A 13,861-nucleotide genomic window follows, 5' to 3' on the forward strand; every position below is an offset into this window, starting at 1 on the left:
CAGCTCCCTCCCTGGTAGAACTGGAAGTATACTGTTCCAGAAAGTTCTCCTGCACATATTGCAGGAATTTCTCCCCTTCCATGCTCCACGCTATACCTTTTTCCCATTCAATCCTAGGGTAATTGAAATTACCAACTATTACAACCCTACTTGTCCTGCAGATATCCATAATCTGCCTATTTGTGCTATCTTCTATTACCTCCATGTCATTTTATATATTAATCTTTATTAAATGCTCCAAAAGGTCACCATTCCCTTTCTGTTTCTCACCTCCACCCATATAGGTTCTAATTCAGGAACTGCATCTCGTTTAAGGGCAACGATATTATCTTTGACCAAGATTGCTACACCTCCTCCACTTTTATCCATCCTGCTTCTACTAAAAGCCTTATAACTTGGGACGTTAAGTATCCAGTTCTCTTCTCGCTTGAGCCACATATTTGTCATTGCTACTATGTCAAATCCCCTGAGAGCAATTTCTACTTCCAGTTCCCCAATTTTGTTCACTATACTCTGCACAAAATATATATAATTATATATATAAAATAGGCTCCTCTTAAGGGCTATCTTTTCATTTTTTACTTACAAACATCTTTATTAGATGATGCAGCAGGTTTATTAATAATCTCAACCCCATTAAATTTAAATTTAAAACTGTGGCTGGAAAAATGGGATAGGAAAAGTTTTTACACTTTGAGACCAGCTTTGGGAAGATGGGTCCTATACAGGCCACATGGTTTGTCCCTGAATGGTGCAGAGACTGAGTTCCTTGCAGGAATTTTTGCTAGAGCTACTGGGAGGGTTTAAGTGAACTTGGCAGAAATGTGGGAAAGAGAAAATATCAGAGGGGAATCAAGGGTGGGAAAGAATAAATAGTACTAAAGCAGATGATAGAAATGTGATTGATTGGATTTCAGTGAGGGACTAGAGTGGTGCTGGAAAAGCACAGCAGTTCAGGCAGCGTCCGAGGAACAGGAAAATTGACGTTTTGGGCAAAAGCCCTTCATCAGGAATAGAGGCAAAGAATGCCTGCAGGTTGGGAGTGTGAGGAAATTGGGACTGGGCTAGGCAGGCAGGAGGATAGGCCTTGACTAGTAGTTTAAAGGTGTGAGTCTGAACTGGAAGGGCAGTGGGAATTGCAGTAGGTGTTGGGACTGGATGGGAGAGCAGGAGGGATATGGAAGGTTGTAGGTACCCTGCAGGCACTCTGCCTCTATTCCTGATGAAGGGCTTTTGCCCGAAACGTCGATTTTCTTGCTCCTCGGATGCTGCCTGAACTGCTGTGCTTTTCCAGTACCATTCTAGTCTAGAACCTGGTTTCCAGCATCAGCAGCCCTCATTTTTACCCTTTTAGTGAGGGACAATGTAATGAAGTCTAAATCAGGGTTACCATGTACGTTTGTAAATCTGCAGAGTGTAGTAAATAAGATTGGTGAGTCGCAGGTGCAGATGTAGATTGCTAAGTGGAGATGTAATATTGTGCCCTTACACCCTACCTGTCTGTTTTTTATCCTTGTAGCTTCTCCCTTATCCACATTGCAGCCCCTTTTCCTGTCCTTGTAGCCACACTCACCCTCTGATCCCTCTTATATCTCTCACTCCCTCACCCTCCCCTGCATTGTTCTTGTCTTTACCACCCTTTGTGGCTTATCCAATCTCTCCCTGCTTCTTTGTAGCTTTCCTGTACCCTCTTCTCCCTTGTGGCCTTCCAGAGCAGAGGGACCTGGGCTGGGAGTGTAAAGAAATTGGGACTGGGCTGGGCAGGCAGGAGGATAGGCCTTGACTAGTAGTTTAAAGGTGTGAGTCTGAACTGGAAGGGCAGTGGGAATTGCAGTAGGTGTTGGGACTGGATGGGAGAGCAGGAGGGATATGGAAGGTTGCAGCCAGTTGCTTAAATTTGTACAGATGACGATTGTTGTTGCATTTTTATTGATTTTTGATGTTATTTGTTTTGAGCAGTTTAGCTGAAAACCTAATTGGCAATAAAGGAGCTAAAGCAATTGCTCGGTCACTGATGGTGAACAGGACTCTGGCTGCATTAGAGTGAGTATTTTCACTGGGTTCTATTCCTAATACTTTCCTTCATGCACCTTCATCATTTTGCAACTGTTTGTTATTTCCCAACAGCCTTAGGAGCAATTCAATTGGTCCCAAAGGAGCCAAAGCATTTGCTGATGCCTTGAAGATAAACCAGGGTTTGGTCTCATTGAAGTAAGTGATTACATAAAATTCATGACACAGTAACAGGCAATTCTGTACAGCCTGCCCAGCTGATACTGAATTTCAGCTTCTTCCCATCCTTCCTCCTCTTATCCTATTGATCTACCTTCTATTTCTTTCATGTGTGTGTATCAGCCTATTTCCCTTACATGCAGCTACAATGTTTACCTCAATCACTCCCCATGGTAGTGAGTTCTACATGGAACATAGAATAGTACAGCGGAGTACAGACTCTTCAGCCCTAGATGTTGTGCCAACCTTTCATCCTATTCTATGATCAAACTAATTTACATACCCTTCATTTCACTATAATCAATGTGCCTATCCACTTTTTGATGAAAGAAATTTCTTTTGAATTGCCTTCTTGATTTTGTGGTGACTATTCAGTGGCCCTTAACTACTTTTGCTCTGTGCTATAATCACAGAGGCATTCACTAAGTAAAATTGACCCTCTCTGGGTGTGGCAAGACATGAAAGTAAGTGGACAAGTTGTGCCAGGAGAGGTATTCACCCACTTGTTGTCACTTCATCAATTACATACTGTACAAGAAAGTCCTTTGGGATCTTTCTCAACTCATCAGCAATTCAAGTCTTTAAGTTATAAATTGCTGGTCATTTGAGAGCCTTAACACACCACTAGCTGGATTACTTGCCATCCTGAGAAAAGTGGCTCATTTCCTGTATCAGAAACAAAAGTAATCTGCCAAATAGGAATAAATTATTGCAGATGCTGGAATCTGTATTGAAAACAACAAATGCTGGCGATCACAATGGATCAGACAGCAGACATGGAGAGAGAGCAAGCTAATGTTTTGAGTCTAGATGACTCTTGATCAGAGTTGAGGTAATCTGCCTACAGTAGTGGGTTTCTCTATCTGGGCATTCATGAGCTGGATAGGACACAAAGTGGGTACCTGCTGAAAGCCATCCCACCACTCCCTTGTGTCAGATCTCCTCTCACTACGATTCCCCTCTGTGACAGCCAAAGGATAAGATTTATCTTCTCACTGTTGGATTCCTTAAACACTAGGCCTCAGACAGTTTTTAGGATCCAGAAGTTGCAGGTCTCTGATTGTCTGGCAAGATAGGAATGTACTGTTTTAGCCTATGACTGGCTGAGAAGCGCACTGGTAACTCTTAGCAAGCTGATTGGAACATGATCTGATGAGCTATTTTGGTAGTGGGGGCAGTGAGTCAGTTGCTGTTGAACACACCTGTTCCAACACCTAGGTTGTGATTTTCCCATTTGTAGTCTGTGTCCACTTGGTTTTCCAATAATTTTTAACAACTTGTGACTACTCCAATCTTCTCGTTACAAGAGAAAAGAGACTTAGCCAGCTCATATTTCCTGATAGGTGTGTGGCATCATCTAAGCAAATCTTTCTTTGTGCTCCCTCTTATCTTTTCAACAGACACATGAAAACACAAAAACAAAGGAACGGTACTGTCTCATAGTGTAGGAGAGAAATTCTTGAAAATTAAGTTGTGTACAAAAATCAAAAGTTGCTTTTTATTTCAAATACAAAGCCAATGTTAATCTACTTATAAGCCTCATTATTGGCTATTTCATTTCTAAAATTATGAAATGTTTTGATAGAAGAGATGCTATTGAATGCTGAGCCCTGAGGTACTGAGTTGGCTGCAGTAAAGATGAATGAGATAAAAGGAGCAAGTTATCTGACTATGACTGCTATTGTTATGACATTGAAGTGCTCACTGAGTCTGAGAGTCAAGGGCAGAGCTGGTCAAAAAGGACAACAGAGATTGTTCAATAGTTGTCAGCGTCTGTGTTGTGTTGAAAGAGCCTAGTTAGGTTTAGGATCTCTTCCTCCATGAAATGATCAGCAATGGTTGAATTTTCCGTCTCAAATGCCCCATTATTGAAAAACAAGTGTTAATCCAACAATCTGGTAGAATTTAGGACATGGCCACCACTAAAGGTGTACCTGTGTTTTGCAGTTGAGCAAACATGAATTAATTCATTTGTGTTAAACTACCGAATAGTATCTTTTCGGTCAACATTTTATTTGCTGCCTTCTGTGGCTTAGATTGGGAAGCTTCTCCCACTGTGGACCTTCTGTTGCAGTGTCTGTTTGGCTGGACAATTTTTGAACTCATCTTTAACTACAGTGTTGACTAGCCTGAAAGTGGCATACTGCTTTAGGTCTCCTCAAGGAGTTTTCTTGGGCACTGCTTCAAATGTTCCTACCTTCAGTTGGGACAACCAGGAGTTTAACTGACTGACAGTTACTCTACTATTGCCATCATGTTGTGAAATCAGACTGAGGTTGTGGAGAGAGGCAGGTTTGTCCTCTTGCTGTTGAGCAACAACTATTAATTATTTACACATGTACATAAGTGGCTAGGAGAGAACATGCTTGGAATCTTACATACGCTGTCTAGTTCCAACAACCATGCAATAAGATCTGTCAATTAGTGAGAGATTTGAATGGAAGAGCAGGCTTGGAATTTTATAATATCACTTGATTTAGATAATTTGTTCAGAAAACAAGAAGGTTTTACTTCCAAATTACTAATTGGAATCCTTGTTATGAAAGGAACTGACTTTATTTTTATTTTTTATTTAGCCACTCACATAATATAGGAAAAATACAGACTTCAAAAGTACTGCATTTCATGTAAAATGATTTGAGATTTTCAATTGTTGTCAAACCCATGCATAGATACAAGTCTTTTAATTTGTTTAACCACTGAAACATATGACAGGATTTTTGATATTTTAGATTAAAATGAGGCTGTTTAGTCTGTTCCTGTTGCCCTATTGCCTTGATGATACGTGACTGATTTTTTTGCTGCTCCAACATTTTATTTTACTTTTCTGCAGTCTTCAGAATAATTTTGTGGCTGAAGATGGGGCAAAGTTCACCGCAGAAGCTCTTCATGTGAATCGCAAACTAACTGTATTAAAGTAAGCCTTGACCACCTCTCTGCATCATTGTTCCCAATTTTGTGTTTACCCACTAGAGGCCCTGTCTGGTGAATCTGCTTATGTGGTCAAAGTGAGATAGGCTCCATAATCTGGAGAGTGCAGTTTTTTTTTCCTGTAGTACCCAGCAATGATCAGGTGGAGGTTAAGATTTTGGGCATATGTACAGTTCAACCCCATTACTTAAACTAAGAATCTGTGAATTGCCTGGTATTCTCATGCCTCATTGAGGGCTTAAAGGTCATTGAATATTTCTAAGGCAGAGTTAGATAGATAGATAGATAGATAGATAGATAGATAGATAGATAGATAGATAGATAGATTCTTGACCAATAAGGTTGTTAAAGATAACCGGGTTAGACTAGAAAGTTAAGTTGAGGCCATGTCAGATTAGACTAGATTCCCTACAGTGTGGAAATAGGCTCTTCGGCTCAACAAGTTCACACCGACCCTCCGAAGCGTAACCCACCCAGACCCATTTCCTGCTGACTAATGCACCTAACACTATGGACAATTTAGCATGGCAAATTTACCTGACCTGCACATCTTTGTGATTGTGGGAGGAAACCCATTAGACATGGGGAGAATGTGCAAACTCCACACATACAGTCGCCCAAGGCTGGTATCGAACTTGGTCCCTGGCACTGTGAGGCAGCAGTGCTAACCACTGAGCCACCTTGCAAATTATAACAAATGACAGAGCAGCTTAAAGGATCAAAAGACCTACTCGAGCTCCAATTTGTATGTTCATAGTGACTGGGCAGCTGAGAAACACAACTGTATCAAGAATGTAGAATGAACCCAGAAAGAATGATCTGTCTGTATACTGGCTGTAGTTAGAATAGATTGACCCTAAGCAATTATAAAAATTACTGAGTAAATATCTAACCTTGCAGGCCAGCTTTGATCGCAGCCTACCCTGTGCCACACTGAGGAGCGTAAAAGTATTAGTGGGCTTCAGTTCCCAATATAGGGAGGGAGAAAGTTAGCCACAATTTCCTCTCTTCTTACTCCTCTCCAATTAGCAAACAGTATTTGTGAAACTTATTGGAAGGTTTGCAGGTAGGTGAAGGTAGGGCCGAATTGGGTTTAAATATGAAGTTAGCAGGTGCTGTTTCCTTTGTTTCACACAATTAACCCATATTCCTTTATTTCATTGCAGCCTTCAAAAGAATTCTATTGGCCATGAAGGTACCAAGCGGATTGCAAGTGCCTTAAAGCATAATGGGATCTTAAAGGAACTCATGTAAGTCCCAGCTCCCAGTTCTCCCATGGACTTTGGCTATTGGGTGATAGAAAGGTAGAAGGTTAAACATAGCCACCATTTTTTTCTTATGGAGCACAATGCCAGCAAGGAGTTCAACAAGAGTTACACATTTACCAAAGCCCATTAAATATCAGCCTATTAACCATCTCATCCCACTGTTGTCCCTCCTGCTCCATTAATACTTATCACACAGTTCCCTCTATGGTGACTGTCATGACCCCAAAAGTACTTTGGATATGTTTCACTTGTAATTCCAAAATCTGGTTAGAAGAGGGCTTAATGCAGCCAGAAATGGCTGCAAATATAATTTAAGGGGTTGTCTGGTGAAAGAGAAACACATGAAATGTCACACCTAAAAATGCAAAGAAACCTCAAATAATAACCCTTCAAAGGGGGAATGGGACACATCAAAATAAACTGACTGTGAATGCTTCCTATAATGATAATCAGGGGCTGATGGTCCTTGCTCTGCAGATTATGTTCTAAATTGCAGCCACACTTAGTGTTTTTCCCTTTGAAGAAGTACAGGGATTAAAGAGCCAGTTTCAGCTCTATTGAAATTTGTTGCATGGTTCTCATGTATGCCTTTGGGCTAAGATACCTGTATGTATTAGTCTGAGTTCAAACATTAGCATGTTGTAAAGATCACAGTCAAATAATATTATCTAGTCACCCCTGTGTTGCAGGTAAAGGGACTCTCCGACACTAAATGCTAGGAGCCAGCTAGTTAGCTAGCAAGTGAAACAAAAGAAATGAGGACAATAAAAAGACTCTTTCTTGCCCTGAATGTTAGAATTTAGTCAAGAACAACAGAATTAGAGCTAGAGGAATTGGAACAATAAAATTTCAGCTAACCTATAGGACTAAGAATCTTGAAATCAACTGTTCAACCATCAGTGTCAGTATTACTGGTAACTTCTACTGCAACAGCTGTAATGTTCAACTTTTTGCCTTTTGCAAACACTTGTACACATTATAAATTCAGATATCCGATATGTGTTGTTCTTAACTTTTTTTCTTTTTGGATCCACCTCTTATTTCTAATGTAGATGGAATTATTAATTCTTTTTATATTTCATAAATAAGGTACCCAATGTTTGTTAACTCTATTTTAATTTAATTTAGATTAACTCATTTTAAGTTAGTATGGGTCTGGGAGAAAGGTATCCACAAGGGAAGGGATCTATTTTTAAATTAATCACATTTCATCCAACTCGGGTAGCGGGTGAATAAAGAAGGACAGCAAGTTCATCCCTCCTCATCCTGAAGTTTAATTATTTGAGGTATCCTATCTGGAACTATAACAAATTGGGGAACCTCGGCTGTGACCTGGGCATCATGTGATGAGAAGTGCCTTCTTTTCCAGCTTGTCCAGCAACTGTGTGGGTGATATTGGAGCTACTGCCATAGCTGAAGCCTTGAAAGTGAACAGAAGCCTCACAACACTCAAGTAAGTTTCTATCTCTGTCTAAACCATCAGCAAACTCTTAACACCCCACCAGTTCTTCAGCACAGGTTGTTTATCACAGGACATTGTTTCAAGAATTGTCATTGAATAACATGTAGACTGAGGGGGAAAATTACCTCTCCTACCCTGCTTTGGGTTCTGTAAAAGGCACAAGTGTAGATTAAGTATTCTTTACCTCTTTGGGCTCAGAGTAACAATGTTTGTTGAAGTGAGATATAACCAGGCAATAATCACAATGTTGCTGCAGGATCGAGTCTAATGACAGGTGGGGTCAATGCTCGTAATTACATTGGGCATGATCCAAAATGTAACCATCAGAGTTGCAGTCCATGGATTTCATGGTCAACTTTTCCCACCACATTTCCTAACTATGCATTAAAATCAAGTCTGTCCAGATGTAACACTCATGTATCTGGAGAGTCTCTTCTAACCCCTCTGCCAAACTTGTGAAAAGGTTTGTTGTAGAAAAGATGATTCTCTTGTCTTTTCTACAGGCACTCTGTCTATCTATTATCTGAATGAGAATGCAATTGAAGTTTTGCATACTGTGAACATTAACTACAAATATGTTAACTGATTTCTGCCTGGTGCTGATTACTCAAAATTCTTCCTTCACATGATGACTGATGTAATTTTCTTTTCTGCAGCCTCCAGAGTAATTCCATAAGTAACAATGGTGCCACTGCCCTTACTGCAGCTCTCAAACTGAATGAAGGCCTCATCAACCTGAAGTAAGACACCATACTTCAACCCTTGATCTCTTGGAGGTGACCAGATATTGGACACCAGACTTTCATTGTTTCGGTGTGAATGGATTTGGGCTTTGGGTGACCCATTAGATATATATTTATGTAATGATATATAATTGTAATTCACATTCATAACATTAGCATACTAATGCGACAGGGTGATTAAGTAAGAATGTGGTTAGGCAACAGAGAATTATGGATACAGGTTCCACTTCATTAGTGATATTTTTTCATTCTGTTTGTAGATACCCTCCCAGTTGCACCTTTTAGATAGCTCCTATTGCTTTAATGTTATCTGTTTTGCTGCTTCTTCATTATGTTAATCGACAGCTATATTATTAACTGCTTAGGAACACCAGAATAATTTCCGATTTTATTACATTGTGTTTCCATTTCTAGCCTTCGAGAAAATTCCATTGGTCTTAATGGTGCAATGGAAATTGCGAATGCACTACGTGTGAACAAGGTGCTTAGATCCTTGGAGTAAGTCTAATACATTAAAATAACTTATTTACTTCAAAGAGCCTTAAGCAATTTTTAAGGGTTTTACCATGTGTTAATAGAATGAGGTCCCGTTAATTCTACTATTTAGAAGTACCTCTCTGCTTAAAAAGAACTATGAATTTGTATCTTAAAGCATTATGATTCCTTCAGAATCCTTCATATGCAGAGTCACCCTCTGATGCAACACCTACAAAGATTATCATAGATAATTTGTACAGAGTAAAGTACTGTGGATGCTGGAAATCTGAAATAAAAAACAGAAAGTGTTGGAAATATTCAGCAGATAGAAAAAAACAAAGTAAAGTTCTGAAGTGTCTATTACTGAATTCAATATTTTAAAATTCCGTGTTTGCGGACACAAAGGAGCTTGCACAGTATGCTCTTGGGACATATTTGCACATGTGCTAGTGAATGAGATTATTTAAGTGGTTCAATGATGTGCCTGTTTCTGCTGGAGCATGGACCCGGGGTGGAGGAGGGTGAAATTAGACTTGTGGGGGGGAGGAGAACTCCCAGTGGTCTGATTTTTTTTCCCCATGTCACATCTTCGTCCACCCCACTTTCTGAATCCACCTAGATTGATCCTGGAAGTCTTTTCTGCTGTGCACTTTGCACATGACACAAAGATGTAGAGTTAGCATGCTTCTGCAGTTGCAGTGTCAGCGAATGCTGTGCATAACACAATGACATAGTAGTTCTGGAATTGTGTGCATGTACATTTCCAAGTGAATATTCGGAAGCAGTTGTGGTGTCAGCAAACACTGCCATTTTAAAATACTGATTAACAACTATTCACTACATTTAACTTGCCTTGATCTTTAATATAAACAAGCATTGGAATTTATTGCCTCACTTCAAAAAGTCTATAATCAGAGATACCCCACTGTGATAATGAAAGATTGTACAATCAATCATGGAGCAGTAATCTTGTAATGATAAATTCTAGCCTTATGTCAATAAACAAAGTGAAATAGTAAGCAATGCTTTTGAACAGTACAGTTTAAAAAAAATAGCAAGAGTTTTAAATGCCCTAAAGACTTGAGCGCTCACTTTGACCAGTTTAGATTGATAGATCCCTTTAACAGTTCATCCTACAGCTGCACTGGCAGATTAAATTAGATTATGCACCTTTTACATATATTCACGGCTACCTTTTTAATATCTTAAAGGACACCTTACCTCTCTTCCAAAGGTATCCTGGGATCATATCCAAACAGTATCTTCTATATCTAAGCAATGCCGCGAGGTTTACTGCAAAGTTTACAAATACCGTAGCACTGGTTTCCCACTATGTTGTATTTCCCACGCTTGGCTAACCAAAATCAGACAAACTGATGACAGCTGTTGTTTTATATTAGCAGCTGCTGCCATGGATCATGGATGTGTGATTTTTAATTTACCCCCATTGTCCCACCCTGGTGAAATTGTTTTGGGCTGTGTTGGTTAGGAGCTGGAGTTCCAACTTTCAGTTTCTGCCACAGCTTCAAGGAGCTTTTCCATTGTCCTAAAACTTCAAGCGAACATTTTGCATCAAAGCACTTTTGTGAGAATGTCCTTTAATTCACCTTACTGCTAGATTGCACTGTTCCACCTGTAGAATTCATTCATGTAGATAGTGTTTCGAGTGTAAGGGCTGCTGACTACTCTGTCTGTTGTTCTCAGTTTAACAGCGAACTTGTTACATGATGAGGGAACAGCAGCAATCGCTTCAGCTATCCGCGAGAATCAAACTCTTACATCTCTGCAGTAAGTACAATGAAGACTGTTCTATTTTTGTAATATTTCTGTCTCATTCTTTCCATCTGCACTGTATCACACTCTGTCCTAATCTCATAGTTTGAGACTGAAGGGTGGCACGGTGGCACAGTGGTTAGCACTGCTGCCTCACAGCACCAGAGACCTGGGTTCAATTCCCGCCTCAGGCGACTGACTGTGTGGAGTTTACACGTTCTCCCCGTGTCTGCGTGGGTTTCCTCCGGGTGCTCCGGTTTCCTCCCACAGTCCAAAGATGTGCAGGTCAGGTGAATTGGCCATGCTAAATTGCCCGTAGTGTTAGGTAAGGGGTAAATATAGGGGTATGGGTGGGTTGCGCTTCGGCGGGTCGGTGTGGACTTGTTGGCCCGAAGGGCCTGTTTCCACACTGTAAGTAATCAAAAAAAAAATCTATATGCATAGGGGAAACTTTACTTCTGACCAGTGTTAAAATCAAAGTCCAACTAAGGAAGAGAGGTATACAAGGGAACAATAAAAACATAATAGTGAAATAATAGTGTTTAGATTTAGCATGAAACTGAATTTTCAAAAACTGGAAGTGTGTGGAGTGAGTATGTGTTTAAAGTATTGTGTGTATGTAGAACAAAATTATTTAATTTTGAACTGCTTATTTTCTCCAGCTCCCATATGGCCTTCCTCTTAACCTGTTAACAAGCAGATAGAGTGCCACCTTCACAAAAGGCAGCTTCCCACACTTCTTAGTATTGACAGGATTTGGAGATGCCGGTGTTGGACTAGGGTGTACAAAGTTAAAAATCACACAACACCAGGTTATAGGAGCGTCGCTCCGAAAGCTAGTGTGCTTCCAATTAAACCTGTTGGACTATAACCTGGTGTTGTGATTTTTAACTTAGTATTGACAAAGCAGCCACTGGCTCATGACCCCAAGCTTTTGAACGACAGTTCCGACATTGCCAGCGCTTACTTAACTAGCTCTTCACTGCTTCTCTAATCACAGGATCCTTATTTCTGAATTTGTTATTGATAGATTTACTGGTTAGCTTATCTGCAGGAAGATTAGGAGAGAAAAACTCTTTGATTGGACAAGCAGCTGTCTTCACCATTTGTTCTATTTATGGGGAGACCCTTCTCTGATTGGTCAGTCCCATCAGTGAATTTTCCCAGGAGTTTTGGGGATTCCAGGAGTGAATACACCTGTTAATTCCATTGTATTTTGAGTATTGATGTGGAGTGTCTGTTAATGACATTGAGACAGTGAAGGGAATGTGTTAAGAACAGAATTAATGTGTTAACAATGGAATGAGTGGACATGAATAGGGCAGTACAGTGCTTCAGTGGTTGGCATGGCTGCCTCACAGAACCAGGGACCTGGGTTTGATTCCACCCTCAGCCAGTTGTCTTTGTGGAGTTTGCATGTTCTCCCTGTGTCTGAGTGATTTTCCTCCGGGCATTCCAGATTCCACCCACCGTTCAAAGATATGCAGATTAGGTGGATTGCCCATAGTGTGCAGGGATGTGTAGTTAAGGTGTATTAGTCTTTTGAAATGCAGGATAACAGAGAATAAGGGTAAAGGGGTTGCTACTAGAAGGATCAGTTTGGACTCAATGGGCCGACCGGCCTGCTTCCGCACTGTAGGGATTGTATGATTCTAGGAGTCTGTGAATGAAGGGTGTGTGTTATGGGTTCAATGAATAAAACTTTAATTGAATACAAGATCTGGTCATAGCATCAGCCACACTAATTGTGTGGCTAAGTTTAGAGTCATAGAGTCATAGAGATGTACAGCATGGAAACAGACCCTTCGGTCCAACTTGTCCATGCCGACCAGATATCCCAACCCAATCTAGTCCCACCTCCCAGTAACCTTGAGAAGCAAATATAAAATACTGACTTTAGGCTTGAAATTGATTTGAATAAGAGGTCACATTTACTCAAACCAAACTTGGTGCTCTACCACCCAGTGATGGTTGTAAAGGTAAAGAGATAATAAGATTAAGATAAATTGTTCTGTCCTGAACTCTGTACCACTATTTAAAGTACATTTGTGAAATAGCTGCAGAATATATACGTGAAGGGTGATGGATATTCACCATTTAAAATCTGTCCATGTTCTCTTTCAGTCTTCAGTGGAACTTCATCAGTTCAGAAGCTGCAAAAGCTTTAGCTCAAGCACTACAGTCCAATCACAGCATCACCAGCCTTGAGTAAGTCTCTGACTCTCTTATTTGCTCCCAGCTACAGCCAGAGAGTCACAGGTGAACCCTAAAATACATACCCCACACGACCTCTATTTCTAGGTCTCAATCGTCAATGATCTGCTGAGCCATGCAATGTGCTGCATTTCAGCCCATGTCTGCCTCTACCCTGTTGAAAGTCATTTCTGTGCTTTAGTCACTTCTACACTTGATCTTTCTAATGCTTGCTTGGGCTTCTTGTGCAAGGTGAGACTGCAGGTCAGTAAGGATAGGTTGATGAGTGAGTGAGGCACTCTGACTAGAATTACCACCTATTTGCATTCCTGCTGATGTCCTCAACATTAATGTTTGGTCTTATTTCTAGCCTTCAGGAAAACAGCATTGGAGATGAAGGGATCATTGCTCTTTCAGCTGCACTCAAAAATAACTCCGTGCTGACCTCTTTGTAGTAAGTTGCTGTTACTTGTTCACTTCAGCTGTCAGGAAATAATGTCATTGAGTCATAGAGATGTACAGCATGGAAACAGACCCTTCCGTCCATGCTGACCAGATATCCCAACCCAATCTAGTCCCACCTGCCAGCACCCGGCCCATATCCCTCCAAACCCTTCCTATTCATATACCCATTCAAATGCCTCTTAAATGTTGCAATTGTGTTAGCCTCCACCACTTCCTCTGGCAGTTCATTCCATAAACATACCACCCTCTGCGTGAAAAAGTTGCCCCTTAGGTCTCTTTTATATCTTTCCCCTCTCACCCTAAACCTATGCCCTCTA

The 13,861-nt window shown here is 40.6% G+C and overlaps 1 protein-coding gene across 3 annotated transcripts in view; it reads left to right on the forward strand.

Annotated features, from left to right (window-relative positions):
- The window catches only part of nlrc3 (NLR family, CARD domain containing 3), a 51,894-nt gene that overhangs the window by 25,543 nt on the left and 12,490 nt on the right, over positions 1-13,861 (forward strand). For 2 of the 3 annotated variants that reach the window (XM_043711532.1, XM_043711533.1), the window contains exons 6-15: positions 1,960-2,043; positions 2,128-2,211; positions 5,066-5,149; positions 6,330-6,413; positions 7,801-7,884; positions 8,550-8,633; positions 9,051-9,134; positions 10,818-10,901; positions 13,011-13,094; positions 13,450-13,533. In XM_043711532.1, coding sequence (XP_043567467.1) covers positions 1,960-2,043; positions 2,128-2,211; positions 5,066-5,149; positions 6,330-6,413; positions 7,801-7,884; positions 8,550-8,633; positions 9,051-9,134; positions 10,818-10,901; positions 13,011-13,094; positions 13,450-13,533 — 840 coding nt within the window. The remainder of the gene's footprint in view (positions 1-1,959; positions 2,044-2,127; positions 2,212-5,065; positions 5,150-6,329; positions 6,414-7,800; positions 7,885-8,549; positions 8,634-9,050; positions 9,135-10,817; positions 10,902-13,010; positions 13,095-13,449; positions 13,534-13,861) is intronic. The other variant, XM_043711534.1, reaches the window with a different exon arrangement.

This window comes from Chiloscyllium plagiosum, chromosome 21 (genome assembly GCF_004010195.1).
Source record: "Chiloscyllium plagiosum isolate BGI_BamShark_2017 chromosome 21, ASM401019v2, whole genome shotgun sequence".
NCBI classification, from domain to species: Eukaryota; Metazoa; Chordata; class Chondrichthyes; order Orectolobiformes; family Hemiscylliidae; genus Chiloscyllium; species Chiloscyllium plagiosum.